The sequence below is a fragment of the Lithobates pipiens genome, unplaced genomic scaffold, assembly GCF_037356315.1.
Source record: "Lithobates pipiens isolate NorthernLeopardFrog02 unplaced genomic scaffold, aLitPip1_a1.2 Scaffold_13, whole genome shotgun sequence".
NCBI classification, from domain to species: domain Eukaryota; kingdom Metazoa; phylum Chordata; class Amphibia; order Anura; family Ranidae; genus Lithobates; species Lithobates pipiens.
This window is the reverse complement of record NW_027507718.1, coordinates 347,317-360,050: the sequence shown is the minus strand read 5'-3', so window position 1 is coordinate 360,050 and position 12,734 is coordinate 347,317. Positions and strand designations below refer to the sequence as shown.

General features: G+C 44.8%; 1 protein-coding gene across 4 annotated transcripts in view; it reads left to right on the top strand.

The window, feature by feature from the left end:
* LOC143973897 (NACHT, LRR and PYD domains-containing protein 3-like) overlaps window positions 1-12,734 on the top strand; it is a 140,785-nt gene that overhangs the window by 118,211 nt on the left and 9,840 nt on the right. The window contains exons 7-9 of one of the 4 annotated variants that reach the window (XM_077474778.1): window positions 1,057-1,227; window positions 9,107-9,286; window positions 10,676-10,755. In XM_077474778.1, the coding sequence (XP_077330904.1) occupies window positions 1,057-1,227; window positions 9,107-9,286; window positions 10,676-10,755 (431 nt within the window). Of the gene's footprint in view, window positions 1-1,056; window positions 1,228-9,106; window positions 9,287-10,675; window positions 10,880-12,734 lie in introns of those variants that run through there. The other 3 variants (XM_077474777.1, XM_077474776.1, XM_077474779.1) reach the window with 3 other exon arrangements.

Here is a 12,734-nt window from a genome sequence, read left to right as displayed (position 1 = left end):
GGCAGATATATGACTGGAGGAGATCTACTTTACTTTCCAACATTGACTAAAATTGAGTTTATTGGATTTTTCTTATAACAAAAAGTTGGAATATATATTTTTTAAATATTTTTTGTCTTTTTTCATTTATATTGCAAAAAATAAAATTCCCAGAGCTGATAAAACACCACCAAAATAAAGCTCTATTTGTAGTAAAAAAGGACACAAATGTTGTTTGTGTACAGCATTGCATGACCGCACAATTACCAGATAAAGCAGCGCAGTGCCAAATTGTAAAAAGTGCTCTGGTCATTAAGGGGGTAAAACCTTCCGGGGCTGAAGTGGTTAAGGTAAAAAACCTTCATCCTTTCCATCCTCTGTAATAATTCCTGTAACATCCTAGTATATGATCTATATATATGGAGATGATATCTGATTGGTGGAGACACTAAAGAATGGGGGATGGAAGAATAAAGTGCTTTAATGTGAAGTGTCCCCCATGTGAATGTAGAATCCCATTGTAAATGTGGAATATCCACCAATATAGTACTTGTATCTCTAATATATCCCAGAAGTCTCAGCACTAAAGGCTGGAAATGTATATCCACCCATCCCCCTACATTCTCTATAAGGGATCCTAGTCCTGCCACAATCCGGTGACCTTCAATGGGAACTTCTGATTGGTGGACTTTATGAAGGTGATGGAATATTGGGGTCATGGGGGAACCACCGTCAGAAATTCTGCTGTTTTATTTCATAAACCCCCCAGATCCTTTCCTTTTATCTATCAATTTCAGAAGCCCCTTTGAGACACTGTGTGAGGTCCTGCTTAATAACCGGGTACATAAGGGGGTGACTGAGCTGTCACAGCGTCCCCTCTTTATATCGTGTAGACATAAGTACTACAACAGCTTCACCTTTATCAGCTTCCCTAATAACAAGATCTTTCCTCTGTATAACATTCTGTATATCCTGATATTCCGCTCTACTGATGTTATGTTACTTTTCACTAAATGGGAATAATTCCTCATATTCATCTTATAATATAATATCATGTGTCTGGATTTGTCTCTGCAGGTTGGAGGGATGTGGTGTGACTTCCTCCGGCTGTGATGATCTCCGATCCATTCTTATCAATAATCGATCCCTCACCACACTGGATTTATCATATAATAATCTGGAAAACTCTGGAATAAAACTTCTATGTGAGACGCTCAGAGATCCTGGCTGTACTCTGCAGAGTCTGAGGTGAGAATTATCCTATGAATGATATAATATTCTGCAGGATTCTGGTATAAATCTTCTATGTGAGGGATCCAGACATATCACCTAGATGAAAGTTATACAAAGACAGACTTCTGATTGGCCGGTTACACTGGGAGTTCCCATCATAGTCCTTCAGGTCACTCGCTGTTATTGGCTTTCATCCCCTCCCCCTCCACTGACTATCAGAGATCAGACTTGGGGTCACACTGGAGGTCACAGCAGATCACAGAAGGGGGTCCGGTGCGTCTCCATTCACCTTTTCTGGTCCGATTTATGGCTTAATTTTGGGCTGAATTTGGACCTGAAACAGACCAGAAGACGCACAGGACTCTGTATTCTCTTCATTCAGTGACCAATCATAGACAGATGGTCCTCAATTAGAATCTGGAAGGACAGAGTGAGTCTCTAGACCAGAAGTGACCCCTAGATGCCAATAAAATCCCCCCATCCTTGTAGATATAAAATTGTCACCTCACTGAGCCTCAAAGAGAAGTCCTAGTCATTTCATCTACAAGCCCAGCAGGGGACGAGGCTGATACAGGGAGAAGTACATTCAATTACATTTTTTACATTTTCTTCCGCTATATTTTCTTCCGCTTTATTCCCCTTTCTTCCTTTTCTATTTATCCAAGCGCATTATGTTTTTATTTACCTAAGTTCACTAATGTTTTTATCTGTATTTACTTGTGTTTCATTTTGGTTTAATGAATTGGCAGTGATTTTACAGTAAATCCCAGATATACAGAGTCCATATATACAGGAGTAATGTCCAACCCTTATTCCGGCACCAAATAACAGTATCAACGCAGGCGCATTAAACAATCCCCTGCTTAGCCCAGTATGTTTTATATCATCGCTAATAGAGGGCATTCCCTCAATAAAAATGGCGGCGTTTTTCCGCGCATGCGTGTTGGCACATTACACCCTATATAAAGAAAAAGGTGCATGCAGATGGCCGCTCCAGATGACGTCTTAATGACGAAACGCGTAGGGTGTGGCCAGACAGCATACACCTCTAACTCAGATGGCGAGGCAGCCGAGCGGGACCTGTCTTCTTTTAAAAGAAACCAAGCAGCATAAACAAACGAGATTACATTCATTGATTGCTTGTGAGTAAATTTGTTTATTTAACCACTTGCTTACTGGGCACTTAAACACCCTTCCTGACCAGACCAATTTTCAGCTTTTGGTGCTCTCACACTTTGAATGACAATTACTCAGTCATGCAACACTGTACCCAAATGAATTTTGTGTCCTTTTTTTCCCACAAATAGAGCTTTCTTTTGGTGGTATTTGATCACCTCTGGGGCTTTTATTTTTTGCGCTATAAATGAAAAAAGACCGAAAATTTTGAAAAAAAACACATATTTCTTTGTTTCTGTGATAAAATTTTGCAAATTATAATTTTTTTTCATAAATTTTGGCCACAATTTATACTGCTACATATCTTTGGTAAAAATAACCCAAATTAGTGGATATTATTTGGTCTTTGTGAAAGTTAGAGAGTCTACAATCTGTGGTGCGAAACGCACAAAATTGATCACACCTGATGTACTGGTGACCTATCTAATTTCTTGCGACCCGAACAAGTCAGGAAAGTACAAATACCCCCAAATGACCCCTTTTTTGAAAGTAAACATTCCAAGGTATTTACTAAGATGCATGGTGAGGTTTTTGATGTTGTCATCTTTTTCCCACAATTCTTTGCAAAATGAAGATTTTTTTTATTTTTTTTTTCTCACAAAATTTTCAATGTAATAGGTTATTTCTCTCACATGGCATGTGTATACCACAAATGACACCCCAAAATACGTTCTACTACTCCTTCTGAGTATTACGATACCAAATGTGTGAGACTTTTACACAGCCTGGCCACATACAGAGGCCCAATATGGAAATAGCACCATCAGGCGTTCTAGGAGCATAAATTACACATTTCATTTCTCAACCTATTACAGTTTTGAAGGCCCTGGAGCACCAGGACAATGGAAATGCCCACAAAGTGACCCCACGTGGCACTGACGACACGTGGCACTGACAGATGGCACTGGAGGCAGATGGCACTGGAGGCAGATGGCACTGGAGGCAGATGGGGCTGGCAGATGGGGCTGGCAGATGGGGCTGACAGTTGGGGCTGGCAGTTGGGGCTGGCAGATGGGGCTGGCAGATGGGGCTGGGGCTGGCACTGGCAGATGGTGCTGGCTATTTGCTCTGGCTAATTGCTCTGGCAAATGGGGCTGGCAGATGGCACTGCGGCTGGCAGATGGCACTGGCGCTGGCAGGTGGCGCTGGCAGGTGGCACTGGCAGGTGGCACTGGGGCTGGCGGCACTGGGGCTGACGGATGGCACTGGCGCTGGCAGGTGGCACTGACAGGTGGCACTGGCAGGTGGCACTGGCACGTGGCACTGGGGCTGGTGGCACTGGGGCTGACGGATGGCACTGGCGCTGGCAGGTGGCACTGGCGCTGGCAGGTGGCACTGGCAGGTGGCACTGGCACTGGGGCTGACGGCACTGGGGCTGACGGATGGCACTGGCAGGTGGCACTGGTGCTGGCAGGTGGCACTGGCAGGTGGCACTGGGGCTGACGGCACTGGCGGCACTGGGGCTGACGGCACTGACGGCACTGGGGCTGACGGACGGCACTGGGGCTGACGGACGGCACTGGGACTGACGGGCGGCACTGGCGATGGCAGGTGGCGCTGGCAGGTGGCACTGGCGCTGGCGGCACTGGGGCTGTCGGCACTGGGGCTGACAGCACTGGGGCTGACGGCAGGCGCTGGCAGGTGGCACTGGCACTACTGGCAGATGGCACTGGGCTGACAGATGGCACTGGGCTGACAGATGGCACTGGCACTGGGGCTGACAGATGGCACTGGGGCTGACACTGGCACTGGGGCTGACACAGGCACTGGGGCTGACACAGGCACTGGGGCTGATACAGGCACTGGGGCTGACACAGGCACTGGGGCTGACACTGGCACTGGGGCTGACACATAGATCTCTCTCCCTCCTCACACGCTGTCTCTGTGTGAGGAGGGAGAGACACGGCAATGGGAGATGATCTCATATGTTTACATATGAGATCATCTCCCATTGGCAGCTGCGATCGCGCTGTGAACGGCCGCTTTGATTGGCCGTTCACGGCGATCTGTATTTGCCTGTCTCCGGGAGACACGGCAAATACAATACTTCCACGATGCGCGCCCCCGGCGGCGCGCATTGCGGAAGTAAACACCAGGCCGTCCAGGGACGGCCAGGCGAAGGAAACGCCCACTCTAAGGCCGTCATTCGGCTATAGGGCGGGCGGGAGGCGGTTAAATAAAACCTTAAATTATAAATGTACTACACCATGGATATGCCTCTTCCTTGTTGCATATAACGTTGCACGCTATACCAATGGAGGAACGAGGGACTCCCAGAACCACAGCAGAGGCAAGCCAGAGAGCAACACAGTGGCTCATACTGTGAAGGCTGATCCACACCGGACGGGGTTATACCTCTGGTGAGAGCAATTACATAAGTGGTCACCGAGCACCGGGAGCAACAGTTGAAGTCACCCCCCCTCCCCCCCACTTATAGAAGAAATTCCACCATTTTTGTCACTATTTTTTCACTATTTTTCACCATTTTTTCACTATTTTTATCATCAATTTTTGGTCAATTTTTTATCACATTTTTTCATTTTAATATCCATTATTAATTTTACATTCTTTCTGTTTTAATCATATTCTTATATACCATTCATTCACGGACTTCTCGTCACAGGTGCACAAATGGACATATGATATGCAAAATAGATAATTGAATGGTTATTCATTTTTATTTTTACATTTATATTTATTTTTATTTTTATATTTATATTTATTCATTTTTATTTTCATTTTCTATATTTTTTGCAATTGAATTTCGTGCATTCTAAACACTGGCACAAGTTTGTTCACTGGCACTTGCACTTTAATATTGTAATGTAAGAATTGCATGTAGCATTAGTTTACCTATGGCTCATTGATCTTTATGGTTTATTGATTATTATGATTTAATGACATCTATTGATAAATATATATATATATATATATATATATATATATATATATATATATATATATATATGAACAATTGCTATAGACTATCATTTGGCATTACACAGAGAGGTTTGCACTATTATTTGTGTACTTTTAAATATTAACTTTTTATTACTTACCAGCACGCTGGAAATTTTATGCAAATTGTAATTATTTTGAATCTCAAATGGTATAGCGCCAAGTCTATTTCCCCCAATTTCATTTCATTGTTTCACCCACATTGGGTAGAAATTTAAATAGAGGCCGCTCTTACCAGAACTATATCCAACAGTTCCATAGCGCGACCTTACCCTTCATGCTGATACAGGGAGAAGACCCCGAACTGTCTGCCACACATTGATTTATATCAGAGATCAGAGGAATCTATTTTATCTCTCATACAAAATAAAATATTAGTTGCAGAGAGATGGAAATAATTGCTCCTGATTGTAGACATGTTGGGGTACATGTACATATAACATTGTATGTGTAGTGAGGATAGAATCCAGGAGAACCCCCAGAATGGTTCTATGGGGTCTGATCACACCAGACAAGCTCTGATTGGTCTTGTTGGGATCAGACTGACATGCCGGTGTTGGAAATCCAATCCTCATCCATCAGAACCATTCATGGTCCATTTAGCTCTGGTTCCTTCAGAACACAGGACCGGCTTGTGGGCTGGGCAGGGAACACCCCCCAGGGTTGATTGGCTGATGGCTAAACTCCACCCACATCCATAAATTGAGGATCCTGAGATATGGACGGGGTGATTCCCATGGTGCCGGTCTAACCGGTGAATAGTGGATGTTCCTGACATGTTCCTGTCACAGGATAATCCTCAGAAAAAGTTTATTTCTGTTTTATTCTCACAGCCAGACTGTGTCTGTCCTTTTGTCTTTGTTGTATTTTCTCTCATTCTTTATCTTTCTACATATTTTATACACTAAATAACAAACTAGTGTAGCTCTGCTCTATATTACACAGACAGACAACCTACCTGCAGACAGAGGTAAGTGTTACCACAACCCCAGTGTTACTATACGGCTGTGTAACTATGTAACAAACCACCTAACCACCTGATCCTGATACTTCCAAATAATAATTACACAACAAAAATGATAATACAAAGCAAATACTACATAGAATATATGTCTGCTACTACCACAACCTCAGTGCTGGAACAATGTGCTGCACAATAATGAATTGCTATTAATACACTTTATACAGAAAACTAACAACTTTATCCCGGTAATTGTAGAAATGGAGTCGCTGAGGATTTCCTCTCAGTAGTGCCACATCCAAAAACTTGTTAGAAGCAAAATAAATACCCCTAAGGGGGGCTTTTATGGCACTTGTATATATAAAGTGGTGCTCCGGAGAAATGTGACTTTGTAGATAAATCTCCCCCTATAATCCTCATGATTCATGTATTCTAGTAAAGGTTACGCTGTAATCCAAGGGCCGCTTTCTATTTTTGCAGCATTGATTTCTTACTTCTGTAAGTCCCAGCAGGCCGCCGCCATCTCATGTGTGGGCATCTGAAGCCAGACTGTATCTCTTCCTGTATTCCATGGTTATTCCATGGTTACCCAGCATGCACCACCAGATCTTGCACATGCTCAGAGCAGCACGAGCCGTGTAATAGGTTGTAGGTCGGGTTTCCATAGCAATGTCAGAGGAAGTTCCCACCCCTTAGCTATGCAAACCTCCCCTCCCCCTCCAGGAAGCAGGAATTTTATCTACATTTACAAAGATTATAAATCTAGAAATACAAAAATCTCCTGCAAAAGGAAATTACTTTATAAAAGATAATTGTAAATGATATTCCTTGTTTATGTGCATCTTTTATAAAGTAATTTCCTTTTGCAGAAGCTTCCCCATCAAATTATCCTCATCAAAACTGCCCCATCCTATTGCCCCATAAAAATTGCCCCTTCAAATTTGCCCAATCCTATTGCTCCATCATATTGCCCCCACCAAAAATGCCCCATCCTACTGTCACATCAAAATTGCCCCATCATACTGCCACCATCAAAATTGCCCCCATCATATTAACACCATCAAAATTGCCCCATCATTTTGCCCCATCATACTGCCATCATCAAAATGGTCACAATCAAAATTGCTCCATCAAAACTCCATCAAAACTGCCTCATCCCACTGCCCCAATCAAATTGCCCCCTTAAAATTATCCCCATCAAAACTGCTATCATCAACATTGCCCCCATCATATTGCCCCGTTTTACTGCCACCATCACAATTGCCCAATCATATTGCCCTCCATTAAAACTGCCCCATCCTATTGCCCCATCAAAATGTCCCATTATACTGGCACAATCAAAATTGTACCATGAAATTGCCCCCTCAAAATGCCTCATCAAAACTGTCCTATGAAATTGCCCCCATCAAATTTGCCCCATTATACTTCCACCATCAAAATTGCCCCATTCTATTGCCCCATAAAAACTGCCCCATCCTTTTGTCCCCATCAAAATTGCCCATTATACTGGCACCATCAAAATTGCCCTCATCAAAATTGCCCCATCATACTGCCACCATAATAACTGCCTTATCCTATTACTCCCATCAATATTGCCCCACAATACTGCCACCATGTAAATTGCCTCCATCAAAATTGCCCTATCAAATTGCCCCATCAAAACTGCCCTATCAAATTTCCCCATGAAATTGCCCCATTATACTGCTACCATCAAATTGCCCCATCAAATTTGCCCCATAATATTGCCCCCATCAAAATAACCCCATCAAAACTGCCCCATCAAATTATCCCATCTTATTGCCCCATCAAAATTGCTCCATTATACTGCCACCACCAAAATTGTCCCATCAAAACTGCCTCATCCTATTGCACCAGGAAATTGCCCCATCAAATTGCCCCATACTATTGCCCCATCATACTGCCACCATCAAAATTACCCCTATCCTATTGCCCCATCAAAATTGCCACAATCAAAACTGCCTCATCCTATTGCCCCATCAAATTGTCCCCTTAAAATGACACCCATAAAATTGCTCCATCATACTACCACAATCAAAATTGCCCCCATCAAATTTTCCCCACCAAAATTGCCCCATCAAATTTGCCCCATCAAATTTCTCCATGAAATTGCTCCCTTCAAATTTGCCCCATTATACTGCCACCATCAAATTTGCCCCATTATACTGCCACCATCAAAATTGCCCCTCAAAAACTGCCCAGTCATACTGCCACCATCAAAATTGCCCCACCCTATTGCTGCCATCAAAATTTCCCTATTATACAGCCACCATTAAAATTGTCCAGTAAAAATTACCCCATAACAAATGCTCCATCATATTGCCCCCATCAAAACTGCCCCATCAAAATGTCCCATTATCCTGGCACAATCAAAATTACACCATGAAATTGCCCCATCAAAATTGCCTCATCAAAACTGCCCTATGAAATTGCCCCCATCAAAATTGTCCCATTATACTGCCAACATCAAAATTGCTCCATCAAATTTCCCCATAAAAACTGCCACATTATATTGTCCCATTATACTGCCACCATCAAAATTTCCCCATCCTATTTTCCCCATAAAAAACTGCCATCATCAAATCTGCCCCTTCAAATTGCCTGATGAGACTACACTGATCAGCACCACTGGTGGGCACTGATTAATGGGCACTGTGGGCACATATGAGGTGGCTTTGTATTTCATTTTCTAGGACCCCGCCCACTGATTATTCATTGGATATGTCTACTTCTGCCCCTCCCTGGAAGAAAATTTCACCTCTTTCCTGCTTCTCCCTCCAGTGTCTATGAATGTAAAGGGACATTATGGAGCTGTGATGATCTTTGCTCCGTTATCTCCACAAACCGAACTCTGACCGATCTGTCTATATCATTGAATGATGATGAGAAGATGTCAGAGTCAGAAGTGAGACGACGTTGTGAGGTCCTCCGGAATGCCGGCTTCTCTGTGGATAGAGACAGGTAAGATCTGTTCTATTGGAGGTAACACACATACTAAGTCTTAGAATGTGAATAGTAAAATGTAGACAACATTGGATGGGGGTGAAGTGACGGGGGTGAGATGATGGGGGTGAGATGATGGGGGTGAGATGATGGGGTGAGATGATGGGGGTGAGATGATGGGGTGAGATGATGGGGGTGAGGTGATGGGAATGAGATAATGGGGATGAGATGATGGGGATGAGATGATGGGGGTGAGATGATGGGGTGAGATGATGGGGTGAGATGATGGGGGTGAGATGATGGGGGTGAGATGATGGAGATGTGATGAGATGTGATGATGGGATGAGATGATCAAGATGAGATGATGGAGGTGAGATGATGGAGGTGAGGTGAGGTGATGGAGATGAGATGATGGAGATGAGATGATGGAGGTGAGATGATGGAGATGAGATGATGGAGGTGAGGTGATGGAGGTGAGATGATGGAGATGAGATGATGGAGATGAGATGATGGGGGTGAGATGATGCGGGCGAGATGATGGGGGAGATGAGATGATGGAGGTGAGATGATGGAGATGAGATGATGGAGGTGAGATGATGGGGGTGAGATGATGAGGTGAGATGATGGTGATGAGATGATGGAGGTGAGGTGATGGGGGTGAGATGATGGGGATGAGATGATGGAGGTGTGATGATGATGGAGATGAGATGATGGGGATGAGATGATGGAGATGAGGTGATGGAGATGAGATGATGGGGGTGAGATGGAGGTGAGATGATGGAGATGAGATGATGGAGATGAGATGATGGAGATGAGGTGATGGAGATGAGATGATGGAGATGAGACGTTGTTGGGAGGTCTTCTGACACCCGGGCTGCTCTGTAATGAAGATGGAAGGACGGGTGACAAACATTCTATACAATTTCTGTAGAGCCCATTGGAGGTCTCTGTAGTTATACAGATAATGAGAGAGATGATTGAGATTTCCTGTGCCAGTCACAGATTTCCCAGATGATGGAGAATTTATTCCTCATCCCAAGTTTTATCATTACAGATGGGGGATGGGAGAATCAGATCCACCAATAATAATCTTAGTCAGGTCCTACAATCTTCCACAAGGTTTTACCTTTTACAGGAAACCCCCCCATCCCCCGAGGTCCATCCAATGTGTCAGTATAACTGAGCCAATCAGATGTGTGTTCTCAGCCTGTACACATGACAGCCCAGCACACCCGGCATACAGTCTGCTAACCCAATGGATGGATGGAGATGAGTGTGGGGCCCCTGCCATGGTGAGGGCCCCTCACTTTTCCATCATTTCTTACAGAGCTCAGTATGAGCCCCTCCCCCCTTCCATCATCACAGCAACATTTCCTCCTCTAACGCTCATTTTATTCTTCTATGAAGGGGTGCAGGAGGAGGCTGGGATGTATCTATAAAGAGAAGAAGATCAGAAGATGGTGTGTGGGAGCCCCTCCCCCTCTCAGGTAATACACGGATCCGGATATGAAGAGAATGTCCGGAATGGATGATATCAGAGTAAAGTCACATCAACTCTCAGCTTTTATTTTCTCTTTCTGATCCTTAAATATAGAATTCCAGTAATAGTAATCTTTCTCTTCTTTTCCTCTTCTAAATGGCGTCATTTCTGCTCAGTATTGCCCACTTCCTGTGTTGTTGTGTGACCGGTGCCCCCTTCACACCACTGATCTGATAGGGGCACCCGCGCATGCGTGCTCCCATCTATTGTACTACAAGCCTGCGGTGACACACTGGCTGCACCGCCCATCAGATCACCGATACAGCTCCGCCTCCATTGTCATCTGATTGGAGCCCCGCCTCCTCTCTATGAGTGACAACTGCCCCCGCACTTTCAGAGCTGCATGTGGATTGGCTCCTGAATGATGTTCTGTGACAACGGCACAAGGACCAAACATTACAACAAACTTTATTCATACAAGACACTGTCCTGTTGTGTCAAATTTACTGACAATACATTTTACTGACTCAATTTTCATTGGAAAAAAATGGTTTATTCTGGTTTATTATGTGTCACCCCAGGACGATTCTGTGTCACCCCCCAGGACGATTCTGTGTCACCCCCAGGAAGATTCTGTGTCACCCCCCAGGAAGATTCTGTGTCTCTACCCAGGAAGACTCAGTGTCACCCCCTAGGAAGATTCTGTGCCACCCCAGGCAGATTCAGTGTCACCCCCCAGGGCATTGTGTGTCACCCATCTATTCTAGCAGCATTGCATGTCACCCATCCCACTGCATAGCATTACGTGTCACCCATCCCACTGCAGAGCATTACGTGTCACCCCTCCCACTGCAGAGCATTACGTGTCACGCATCCCACTGCAGAGCATTACATGTCACGCATCCCACTGCAGAGCATTACGTGTCACCCATCCCACTGCAGAGCATATTACATGTCACCCATCCCACTGCAGAGCATATTACATGTCACCCATCCCACTGCAGAGCATTATATGTCACCCAACCCACTGCAGAGCATTACATGTCCCCTATCCCACTGCAGAGCATATTACATGTCACCCATCCCACTGCAGAGCATTACATGTCACCCAACCCACTGCAGAGCATTACATGTCACCCAACCCACTGCAGAGCATTACGTGTAGTCACTAGTGATGGGCTGCACACCCTCTTGTTCATAACATATCAGAACGTTTGAACATCACAAAAAATTAGACCTGAATGGCAAACCTCATTGTCCCAATTTTAAAGACTTATATGCAACTAATTGGCCATAAAGAGGGTATGGGGGCCCGGGTACTCCCCTGGGGGACATCAATGAAAAACATTTTTTTTAAAACAATATTTTTTAAAGGAGCAATGATTTTAATGATGCTTAAAGTGAAACAATAAAAATGAAAAATTCCTTTAACCACTAGGGATCTGCGCTATAGCCGAATGATGGCTACAACGCAGACCTATTTTGCCGGGACTATGTCTATTGACGTCGTCCTGTGCACGAGTGGCCTGCGTGCCCCCTGAGGGGCGCGCGCGGCACGCTCTGTTATCAGCAAGTCTATGAGACTCGCCTGATCACGGATCGAAGCAAGGGGTCGATCCTGACCCCTTACCATGTGATCAGCTGTCAGCCAATGACAGCTGATCATGTGACACAATGGAGCTGGTAATCGGCGATTTTTTTAACTGAGGTGGCACTGGTAGGGGGCAGGTGGGCACTGGTAAGCTGGCCGTGATCGGGAGTGCAGCACCATTGTTGAGGCAGATTGTGGGCACTGATGGGTGGCACTGTGGGCACTGATGTGTGGCACTGTGGGCACTGATGTGTGGCACTATGGGCACTGATGGGTGGCACTGATGGGGGCACTTTTTTATTACTGAGGTGGCACTGGCAGGGGGCAGGTGGGCACTGGTAAGCTGGCCGTGATCGGGACTGCAGCACCGTGAAAACAGGAATTAAGACAGGAGT